General features: G+C 48.4%; 1 protein-coding gene across 2 annotated transcripts in view; it reads left to right on the top strand.

The window, feature by feature from the left end:
* VPS39 (VPS39 subunit of HOPS complex) overlaps nt 1-11,131 on the top strand; it is a 63,355-nt gene extending 52,224 nt beyond the window's left edge. For both annotated transcript variants that reach the window (XM_032297847.1, XM_032297848.1), the window contains 13 exons: nt 1,993-2,136; nt 2,625-2,766; nt 2,893-2,979; nt 3,310-3,383; nt 3,725-3,823; nt 4,443-4,560; nt 5,068-5,196; nt 5,840-5,942; nt 6,170-6,215; nt 7,400-7,549; nt 7,716-7,850; nt 8,103-8,194; nt 9,379-11,131. In XM_032297847.1, the coding sequence (XP_032153738.1) occupies nt 1,993-2,136; nt 2,625-2,766; nt 2,893-2,979; nt 3,310-3,383; nt 3,725-3,823; nt 4,443-4,560; nt 5,068-5,196; nt 5,840-5,942; nt 6,170-6,215; nt 7,400-7,549; nt 7,716-7,850; nt 8,103-8,194; nt 9,379-9,454 (1,395 nt within the window). In that variant the 3' untranslated portion in view covers nt 9,455-11,131. The remainder of the gene's footprint in view (nt 1-1,992; nt 2,137-2,624; nt 2,767-2,892; nt 2,980-3,309; nt 3,384-3,724; nt 3,824-4,442; nt 4,561-5,067; nt 5,197-5,839; nt 5,943-6,169; nt 6,216-7,399; nt 7,550-7,715; nt 7,851-8,102; nt 8,195-9,378) is intronic.
* The last annotated feature ends 29 nt before the right edge of the window (nt 11,132-11,160 follow it).

Consider the following 11,160-nt stretch of genomic DNA (forward strand, 5'->3'; position numbering starts at 1 on the left):
ATCAATTAGCTTTTGTGTATTTACTTCTTGGTTTATTTATTGCAAATGGATATCAAATTAGATATTGTTTTATAGCTTACTTTAAAAAAATTTAGCCATATACTGAGAAAGTCCTTCCTTGTCAATACATACTCTTCTATAACATGTTTTTTAGGGAGGTATTTAGATTTAAATTTTTTTATGATTTACTGTTATAGACAGATACGTTAAATTTTTTTAAGTCAGCACTAAAACCAACATCTCCATTAAAGCCTCTTAACCCCAGATTTCTGTCATAGAAGGCTGTTGTTTATTTCCTGTGTACCTATTCAGAATCAGAGGCCTTACTGATATTTTTTCCTCTCAGGTGTTCTGCAGACCTTTCTAAGGGGTCTCCAGAATGCTCCAGCATAGGCACTGAGAAATATTGCTGTGGGCTGGGCGCAGTGACTCATGCCTGTAATCCCAGCACTTTGAGAGGCCAAGATAGGAAGTCATCTGGGGTCAGGAGTTCGAGACCATCCTGGCCAACATGGCAAAACTCCGACTCTACTAAAAATACAAAAATTGGCTGGGCCTGGTAGCCTGCGCCTGTAATCCCAGCTACTCAGAAGGCCGAGGCAGGAGAATCACTTGAACCCAGAAGGTGGAGGTTGCAGTGAGCTGAGATTGTGCCACTGCACTCCAGCCTTGGTGACAGAGTGAGACTCTGTCTGAAAAAAAAAGTATTGCTGGAAAACTTCTCATGCCGCTTTCTACTTTCTGCCTCTGGGTCAGTGAATGCCTGCAGATCCGATCAGGCATGGGTGGCCTTGGTCCTTCCTTGACATTGGGCTTCAGGGGTACCCTCCTGGGGCTGGCAGCCTGCAAGGAGCACACAAACTTGCCATTGCCTATACCTTGCACAACGCTGTGCCAAGTACAAATGATTCCTGGGAATAGTATCTCCCAAATCCTGTAGCATTGTGGAAGGCCCTCCACTGCCAATGTCTTTGCCGTAGGAAGGTGAGCACACATTCTTTCCTGGCCTTCTTCACTGACACTGGCAATGCATGAAGTAACTGACACTAGTCTTGTGCCAGAGAGATGGCATAGCAAGACCATGGGCTTTGCCACACTCAAGAGAATACATACTGGATGAAGTTCTAGGATAGGCAGAAACTCATTTCCAAGGATTAAGAGCAGATGGGTGGATGGGATTGTTTGGGAGCAGCATGAGGAACTTTCTGGAGTGATAGAAATGTTACCTTCCTTCACTGAGGTGGTGGTTACATGCATGTGCACCTCTGTCAAAATGCATCTGATGGTACAATTTAAAAGGTTATATTTTATTGTAAGTTACACCTCAATAAGGTAATTTTTTTTTTTTTTTAAATGAAGTCTCACTCTGTCACCCAGGCTACAGTGGCGTGATCTCGGTTCACTGCAACCTCCACCTCCTGGGTTCAAGCGATTCTCCTGCCTCAGCCTCCTGAGTAGCTGGAATTACAGGTGCATGCCACCATGCCAAGCTAATTTTTGCATTTTTAGTAGTGACAGGGTTTCATCATGTTGGTCGGGCTGGTATCGAACTCCTGACCTCATGATCTGCCCTCCGCAGCCTCCCAAAGTGCTGGGATTACAGGTGTGAGCCACTGTGCCTGGCCAAGATTGACTTCTTAAAAAATGAAAGAACATGGGATTTGGAGTCAGACCCCAGTTTCAATCCTGCCCTGCCCCTTATGTAGCAGCTGACATCTATGCCTTGGGTTCCTCACCTATAAAATAAGGATAATATTATCTGCACTTGTTCTAGGTTTAAGGTGGTATATATGAAGTGCTTGGCATGGTACCTAGTCTGTAGTAAATATTTAATAAATAATTATTGTTGTCTCTGTGGCAGTTTGGCAGTGCTAAAAATTGAATCGAGATCAGGCCAATAGGCATGAGCTGATTTGGAGGTATTCAGAATTACCCAGTAGCCCAGGTGACAAAGGAAGACTTAGTCCTGGCATTAACCCCTGATCTTTGTAGAAACGAAGTCAACTGGTAAAGAAGCTGAATGACTCTGATCACCAGTCAAGCACCTCCCCACTCATGGAAGGCACTCCCACCATCAAATCCAAGAAGAAGCTGCTACAAATCATCGACACCACCCTGCTCAAGTGCTATCTCCATGTGAGTTACCTGAGCACTCGGGTGCCACAATTCCCAGCTACCCTGACAGTCTGGGAAAGTCAAAGGGAGTGCTAGACCCTGGGGGATCTGCCACTAGTAAGAGTGAAGTCATCGATTCTGGAAACCATATAGACTTCTCCTGATGCCTATGAGTCTCTTGGAATTAAGAGGATAAGGCAAGATATTGATGCAAAATTGTACAGTGGGTTCATCTTCTCTGGTTGGATTGCAGTTAGTGCTACAAAGTCAGCTGGGACAGTATTTCCTTCAAGAAGTTCTGTCCCTCTTCTCCCCCACAGAATGTTAAAACACATTGTGCAAAGGGTCATAAATGCGCTAAAAGCCACCACCTGCTGTCCTGAAAGAGGGCTGTCTGCTTTCTCTTGCTTGTGCTACATCCTGGCCTTTCAGTGTGGAGCAGGCCTACACTAGGGAAGGTTGGGGTCTCCTAGGAAGCAGTTTCCACTGAAGTCCTGCTCTTTCTGCAGACGAATGTGGCCCTGGTGGCCCCCTTGCTACGCCTGGAGAACAATCACTGCCACATCGAGGAGAGCGAGCACGTGCTGAAGAAGGCTCACAAGTACAGTGAGCTGATCATTCTGTATGAGAAGAAGGGGCTCCATGAGAAAGGTGGGGTGGAGGTGGTTCCTTGGATCTGGGAGGGGCTGTTATACATGGCAGGGGAAATCGGCTGGGATATGACAAATCTCCTGTGGGGAAAAGGTTCATGACCTTGTTCTTGGATTTGGTGGCCAGCTCTGCAGGTGCTTGTGGACCAGTCCAAGAAAGCCAACTCGCCTCTGAAAGGCCACGAGAGGACAGTGCAGTATCTGCAGCATCTGGGTAAGTCCACCTTTTGAAAGGCGTGGGAAAGCGCTCCTATTCAAATGACCTGGTCTCCCTCCATTTCTGATTCTGGTTGGTTGCTCCCCTCCCTCCCGTGCTTGTGTTCACTCAATTTCATTCCTCTGGATGGCATAAAAATCCTTCGGTGGTTGACCTATGACAGCCCCCTGGTATGTAGCCAACCTAGTAGGGCCAGCAGCCCTGAGTGGCTCATGCTTGAGCTATCTTTTCAAGAAAATGAATTCTGGGGCAGCCTGCCTACCTGCCTTCCCAGTGCCACTGGCAGGGTGGGCCTCAACTGCTGACAAGTCCTGCTTTTCCCTCTAGGCACAGAAAACCTGCATTTGATTTTCTCCTACTCAGTGTGGGTGCTGAGAGACTTCCCAGAAGATGGCCTGAAGGTGAGCCACAGGAGTCTCTTGGATTGATCTGGTACCACACTTGGTCCTGATTGCACCTGGGACAGCAGTGGATGGAGAGGAGGGTGGATTCATGCATCTGTCCTCTTTGGTGTTTGAAAGGGTGCACTAGGAAGCGTGAGGCAGTGCTGTAGTTGGTAGAAAGAGCCTTGCACAGGCATGAGGAGGCCTGCACCTCATCTGACATGCTGACTGCCTGCAAATGTCTTCTCGTGCCCCTTCCCCTCCTAAAGTCTGTTTGATCCCTGTGCTCACATGCCCGTGTGTTTGGTGGGACTGTAGTCAGATGGTTCTGCTGCTAGAACTCAGGTTCATTCTGACAGATATTTACTGAAGATCTCCCGGAGGTGGAGTCTCTGCCACGTGATCGAGTCCTCGGCTTCTTAATAGAGAATTTTAAGGGTCTGGCTATTCCTTATCTGGTAAGGTATTTTTTGGTCTGCACTAAAAAGCCTTAAACCCAGGATCCAGGACTGCATGGTTCAGTTATTGGGCTGTTCATATTTGGGATTTATGTCACTTGGGGATTGGAGAGATGAGGGTTATTGCAACTTCCTCTGAAGAAAATGATCCCAGTAGACCAAGCTGGAAATGTTACTTTTGATGCTACCTACCAAATCTAGGTAAAATACAGAGATTTTTTACCTAGATGATGTTTTAGAAAAAAAAAAAAAAAATTCCAAAGCCACATTTGTACAACCAAACTCAACAGTGACCACAGGACAGTCAAATAGGCTTAAGTACCAGGATGCAGACATTTAACCATAATTACATGGGTCGATGTGAGAGTTTGGAGGATTATGGGATGAAGTTAATACAAAGGAGTTTAGACTAGAAATTGAGAAGACAGTTCCTGACATTACTGGGTCGCATTGTGAAACTTCCCGGTGGTTTTAGACGAGCTGCCTCTTTGTAATCCTTGAAGCCTGATTAGGGGATAATCTAGAAAGGACCTGTTGGGCCTTAAAAATGTGAGGGAGACTGGGAGACCAGGTCACAGCCTGGAGAATGCCAGTGACAAAGACCTACATCTTGCCTCAGGAACACATCATCCACGTTTGGGAGGAGACAGGCTCTCGGTTCCACAACTGCCTGATCCAGCTGTACTGTGAGAAGGTGCAAGGTCTGATGAAGGAGTATCTCCTGTCCTTCCCTGCAGGTACCAGTTCTCTTAGGAAGCCAGTGGCCCCGGGCTTTAGAGGAGAGCACAGACCCAGGTGCCACATGTAGTGGCAGTAAGCAGGCCACCCTGTTCTCTGCCCAGGAGGGCAGAAGTTATGAAGAGGAGCCAGGGGAGCTAAGTGACACAGGCCTTGCACATGAGACTCAGGAGCTCTCGTCTGGGTCCTGGCATCTCTGAGTGTCTCAGAGTCATCCCTGGGGGAGGGTGGAAGGAACAGATCTATGTGCAAGGTGACAGTTGCACTGATAAGAAACAGGTTTGCCCACAGAGTATATCTCTATTCAGCTTATTTTTTAACTTTAAGCTGATGTTCTAGGGCCACATAGAGACCATGAATGAAAAGAAGTTAGTATGGAGGCCACCCTGGAGGCCCTTTCTGGTCATGTGGTGACATCCTTGAACCCCATTCCCTTCATTTTTCTTGGTGACCCCACATTGCCACCTGGCAGCGTCCTTTCATATTGAGCTTGGTTTCCCTTAAAGGCAAAACCCCAGTCCCAGCTGGAGAGGAAGAGGGTGAGCTGGGAGAATACCGGCAAAAGCTCCTCATGTTCTTGGAGATTTCCAGCTACTATGATCCAGGCCGGCTCATCTGTGATTTTCCCTTTGATGGTGAGTGTCCGGCTTAGGGCCAGAAACCACTTTAGCTGAAGGTTGTACAAAGACTGATCCACCCCTTTAATTGTTCCTCAACTCTCTGTAAAAGTTGGGCTTGGAAAAACCAGGTGTTTCAGGCTAGTGCTCCTGTTTCTTCCCCTCTGAAGACTCACTTTTGTACCATGACTAAGGAAAGTCTCCTTCCTGGATATGAATCACATGCTAATTGATAGCCAGGTTGCAACCTGTTTTTTTTGCTTCAGAACATGTTCTTGGCCAAGTTCGTCATTCAGCGGTTTTGTAATCTGGCATAATTTGTCCGATGTATAAGCTCTGTGAGAGCTGAGATCAAGCGTTTGCTCATCTTACCTGAACTACCTGGCATGTCGTAGGTGGTTAAGTACTTGGCTGCTGAATAAATATTCTTACCCAGTTTATATGTGATTGCCAAAAAGATGGGATAAAGTACTGCCTAAAATATAGCTCCCTCCCCTTTTTTTAAACTTCATTCATTTTCTCCTTGAAGAAAAACCCAAGCAATAAGAATCCTGTCTTTGTCCCTTTTATATTGCCCTGTGTCCATTCCTCTGACAGCATAGCCCTCACCTTGTGCTTGCGTGATGGCAGCAGTGGGTCCTCATATTCCTTTTCCTCCTAGGCCTCTTAGAAGAACGAGCTCTCCTGTTGGGGCGCATGGGGAAACATGAACAAGCTCTTTTCATTTATGTCCACATCTTGAAGGATACAAGGATGGCTGAGGAGTAAGTTTGCCCCGCCATCCCACCTCCTAACCAGTCTAAAAGCAGGCCCTGCAGAGAGATGAGAGCTAAGAGGGCCATCTCCCCATCCTCTGCTGCAGAGGCAAGAATCTCCTCTGTCCCAGCCCCCAGTTTTGGCTGTGGTTAGGCTGCTCGAGCAGGCTGCATGCACAGACAGCCTCTCATCTAGATGTGCCCCCACCACCTGCTCATCACTTTCTTTCTTGCAGGTACTGCCACAAACACTATGACCAAAACAAAGATGGCAACAAAGATGTGAGTAGTGGCCCTGACCCAGGAAATGTGTGTGCATACCTCACCCCATCAGTTTGACCAGAGGGGGCACTAATATGAGTGGCAGAATAAGATAGGGCATGGGTCAGGGCACTGATTGATCCTGCATGTGTGTATTGAGGGAGAGCAGGGGACCATTCATCCTGGTGTGCTTGGGGTAGTTCCAGCACACATCTGTTGTCATCCCTGTGATTTTTTTTTTTTTTTTTTTGAAATGGAGTTTCACTCTTGTTACCCAGGCTGGAGTGCAATGGCGCGATCTCGGCTCACTGCAACCCCCGCCTCCTGGGTTCAAGCAATTCTCCTGTCTCAGCCTCCCGAGTAGCTGGGACTACAGGCACATGCCACCATGCCCAGCTAATGTTTGTATTTTTAGTAGAAACAGGATTTCACCATGTCAACCAGGATGGTCTCGATCTCTTAACCTTGTGATCTACCCGCCTTGGCCTCCCAAAGCACTGGGATTATAGGCGTGAGCCACCGTGCCTGGCCTATCCCTGTGATTATTAATGGCTCTCCTGTCTCTACTCTCAGAAGTCTTGATTTGTATAATAAATGATAAGGTCCACCTGTTGAGCAGGAACCTGTCATTGTTCTGATGTACTTACTCTATCTCGAATACACATTGACCTGTCAATGTCTAGAGACATTTTTGATTGTTGGGACTGAGGGCAGGGGTGCTGCCAGAATCCAGGGGGTAGAGGACAAAAAGGCTGCTAAACAATGCACAGGACCGCCCCCAAACCAAGAATCATCCAGCCCCGAATGTGCATTGAGGTTGAGAAACCCTGTGGTACTGGCGCCAGTAGGAAACGCAGCATCTCACCTGAGGTTATCCCCACCTGCAAAAATGTGGACAGGATCTCAGCTTTTAAAGCCAAAGGGAATGAGGAATCTTTTTGAATTATTTTATAGTGGTAGCATTTTGTAAATGGTATAATGGTAAACAAATACAAGGCATTTGTTTTTTTTTCTCTCAGGGAAAAAGCAGTCCTTAATTAACATCTTCAGTTGCCTGTTTGACCTTACCAATTTTAAAAGGTGAAAATAACAAGTTTTAAATGCTCAGTGATAGGCGAGCCTCTCGAATCTTTAGGGGTGCTCAGGGCTGGGGGTTCTGGGAGGGCTGCTGCCAGCCTAATGTGGCTCATGTCTCTCTGAGACAGGTATATCTGTCCCTGCTTCGGATGTACCTGTCACCCCCCAGCATTCACTGCCTGGGGCCAATCAAACTGGAACTGCTGGAGCCAAAGGCCAACCTCCAGGCTGCCCTGCAGGTCCTCGAGCTACACCACAGCAAACTGGACACCACCAAGGTCAGGAGTTGTTCCCAGGGAAGTGGAGGGCGTTTACAGGGAGTACCAAATAAGAAGAGGAAATGTGGAAAGGGACTAGGGTCCAAGAGCTCCATGGCTGCAGACCTTTCTTCATTCTCACTCCTCTTCCACCTCATGCAGTCTCTATCTCTGTTCCTGCCCCTAGGCCCTCAACCTTCTGCCAGCAAACACTCTGATCAATGACATACGCATCTTCCTGGAAAAGGTCTTGGAAGAAAATGCACAAAAGAAACGGTTCAATCAAGTGCTCAAGAACCTTCTCCATGCAGAGTTCCTGAGGGTATGGGCTTCCAAACTCTAGGGTGGGCTTTTAATGTTTAGTACGTGACAGTGTCCACATGTTCCCTTCCGACTAAGGCAGAGCCTGTACAGTGCAGCTTAAGTTGATCCCATAGCCAGCTTGACATTGAATTGCCACTGTTCTAAGCAGAAGAATCTGTGAAGACTGAAAGAGGAAACAGTGCTGGCCTGTGCCTCCTCTTTCTGGGTGCCACACCATGGAACTTCTTCCTCAGTCCCCCTGTTCTTCCAGGTCCAGGAAGAGCGGATTTTACACCAGCAGGTAAAGTGCATCATCACAGAGGAGAAGGTGTGCATGGTGTGTAAGAAGAAGATTGGGAACAGGTGAGCCTCCTCCACAGCTGTGCAGCATCTGGGCTCTGTGGAGGGTTCCCCGGCGAGTGGACAATGCTCAGGTTGGATTTCTGCCCTTTAACCGGGGAGGAGAACATGCCGTTGGCTGTCCTGACAGCTTTTAGTTCTTGAGCCTTCAGAGAGCAGCCTGTGCTATCTGTTAGGGGTGGGCTTTGAGAATGTAAAGACCTGCAATGTATGGTCTTTATGTATGGAGCTGTTGGATACTTGTCCAAAAAGCTCTTCCCCTCTGGAAGCCAGAAACTGATATAGTGGGTGCCCAAGAGTCGTAAGTCAGCAGAAAGTTCTTATATTTTAAAGAAGAGCCGGTGAAGGAAGAAAAAGATCTTTCAAGCTACTGCATTGTGACTTGAGTAGGATCCTGAGCCAGCCTCATGCTGTGTTCAGACATACACTCTCATTAGTCCCCTTTTCTTCAAAGGAGAGTGGTTTGTCACTTTTCTTTTTTTTTTTTTTTTTTTTTGAGACGGAGTTTCGCTCTTGTTACCCAGGCTGGAGTGCAATGGCGCGATCTCGGCTCACCGCAACCTCCGCCTCCTGGGTTCAGGCAATTCTCCTGCCTCAGCCTCCTGAGTAGCTGGGATTACAGGCACGCACCACCATGCCCAGCTAATGTTTTGTATTTTTAGTAGAGACGGGGTTTCACCATGTTGACCAGGATGGTCTCGATCTCTTGACCTCGTGATCCACCCGCCTTGGCCTCCCAAAGTGCTGGGATTACAGGCGTGAGCCACCGCGCCCAGCCGGTTTGTCCCTTTTCTTTTGTAGCTGGAAAAATCTTTTTCTTTAGAAAGACAACTTGCTGTCCTTTTTAGAATTAGCCTGAAACCTGTTCTGATGAACACTGTCGGCTCTCAGTGAGCCATTGCTGAGCTTTGGGCTGGTGCACTGCCTATCTTTATTATGCCGTGTGTTTTGCATAATAAAAAACCCCATGCACTTTACTGTGTGCACCTCATCCTCTGTTGGGTTATTTGACAGAGACAATGGCTGCAGAAATCCAGAGCCACTGAGGGCAGGCTGTTCTTTGAGGTCTGGGTGGGCTGCTTCTGGGATGGCCTCCAGCAATGTGCCTCTTCTTTAAGAGGTGCCACTGCCAGAGAAGTGGTCACTTAGAGGCAGTCCTCACTCCTAAGCCGTTTTCTTCACTGCAGTGCATTTGCAAGATACCCTAATGGAGTGGTCGTGCACTACTTCTGTTCCAAAGAGGTAAACCCAGCTGACACTTGAGCCCAGCATCCTGGGGATCCAGCCGATGGACAGCTTGGCTCTCCCAGAGAGGAGAAGGAGCGCCTGGCCTTAGGAATCCTGTCTGCCACCACCACAGGGCTCCCGATTTGGACACTACTGGCTGTCTTGTGCCCTGGAACAACTCTGAATTCATTAGACTCATGGTCTGGCATTGCCAGCTTTTTAATGGGAAAAGAGATTAGTTATACCTTATACCTTTATGCTGTGGGCAATTCCAGAGAATTCGGTGTCTGCCTGGACAGGAGGAGGCGCACCATCTTGCCTTTGAATACCAGTCACCTGCAAAAGGAAGCTTGTCAAAAATGTTTGTAACCATGGCGTTGTTCTTCAAGGGCTTTTCTATTGAGATAAGTGCACGATTTCACAAGGACCCCTTAGCGTGGCTCACCGGAGAATTCCATGAGAGAACAGTGCTGAAGCTTCTGGCCGCATGGACCCGACGGCTCGCGTTGTGTGTAGCGCATTATGTCCCCAGGGTAGCCATGCCCTGTTAGTTTTCAGTCTCCTTTTCTTTCTCACCACGTATCACTCCCCTCACTGCCCTACGCAGGCTTTCTCTCCCACTTCCCTGACTCTGGGAATAATGATATTTAAGCAAGGTAAGATGAGAAGCTAGGGGAAGTCTCAGTTCCTTGGAATACAGTGAGAGTTGATTGTCGAGTATGTTGTAAATAGATCCTCTTTGGCCATTCTCTGCCTAGGAAAGGCCCTGCATCCCTCTCCTCAGGTCAAGCTGAGTATGATGGCAGCTCCTGAGGATGGTCCTGCCCTGTCTGGGGTATGTGTGATCCCTAGGCACATGTTCCCGCAGTGGTCCCTACTCCAGCTTCGCTCACCAGACACTCAGGCGGGCTGGCTTAGTCTTTGCGAGTGGACTTTGTGCTCTGGGCCTTTTCTCTTTTTCCAGCCAGTTTCCGTTCACTTGCCTCACAGCCTGTCCTGGCCGTCGCTCCCCAGCTTTGTTTGGCAGCAGTGTGGTAGCAGGATTGTGCTGGGATAGTGCAGGAAGGTGGGTCCCAGCAACACGCAGGGGATGAGTGGAGCGAGAACTGACAATGGTGTGATGCCAAGTGTTCTTGAGAGGCTACAGGCATGGCAGAGGATGTGGGGGCAGGAACAGCAGCACGCTGGTTTAAAAATAACTCACCGCCAAACCTGGGAAGCAGTGTCGGGGATCCTGACGGATGTGTAGGGGCTGGAGTTTCAGGCACTGCAGGCTGAGGACACACAGGGACAGTGGTCCTGCCAGCAGTGTGTGGTGCCACGTCCCCACTGGCCATACCCACACAGAAGCAGTGCTGCCTGGGGCCTCGTCCGGGCCAGCTCGGACTCTGCTTCCTCCAGGAGCGGCAAGGAAGCATTGGGCCACCTCTCTGGAGAGCAGGAACTTGCCCTGCCACATGAGCCCTGCCTTCCTGGCCAGCTGTGCTTGTATCTTCCATTCTCACGAACTGTGTTTGAAGCAATAGAATAAAGAATGTGTGTTTTCTTTCCTGGTATACATACACAACCCCATACTCCCAAACTTCATTCTTCCTTCCCTCAACTGTCTGCCCTCCACAGAGTTCTGGAGAAGGCTGGAGATGAAAGCTTTGTAGCGAGGACTGATAAAGGTCTCATCACTGCTCCTCATAACAAACCTAATAAAGCAAGAAACCAAGCCTGTCTGGGTCTCTTATTTCCCC

The sequence above is a fragment of the Sapajus apella genome, unplaced genomic scaffold (genome assembly GCF_009761245.1).
Source record: "Sapajus apella isolate SASKATOON/1434 unplaced genomic scaffold, GSC_monkey_1.0 scaffold37, whole genome shotgun sequence".
In the NCBI taxonomy this organism is placed as follows: domain Eukaryota; kingdom Metazoa; phylum Chordata; class Mammalia; order Primates; family Cebidae; genus Sapajus; species Sapajus apella.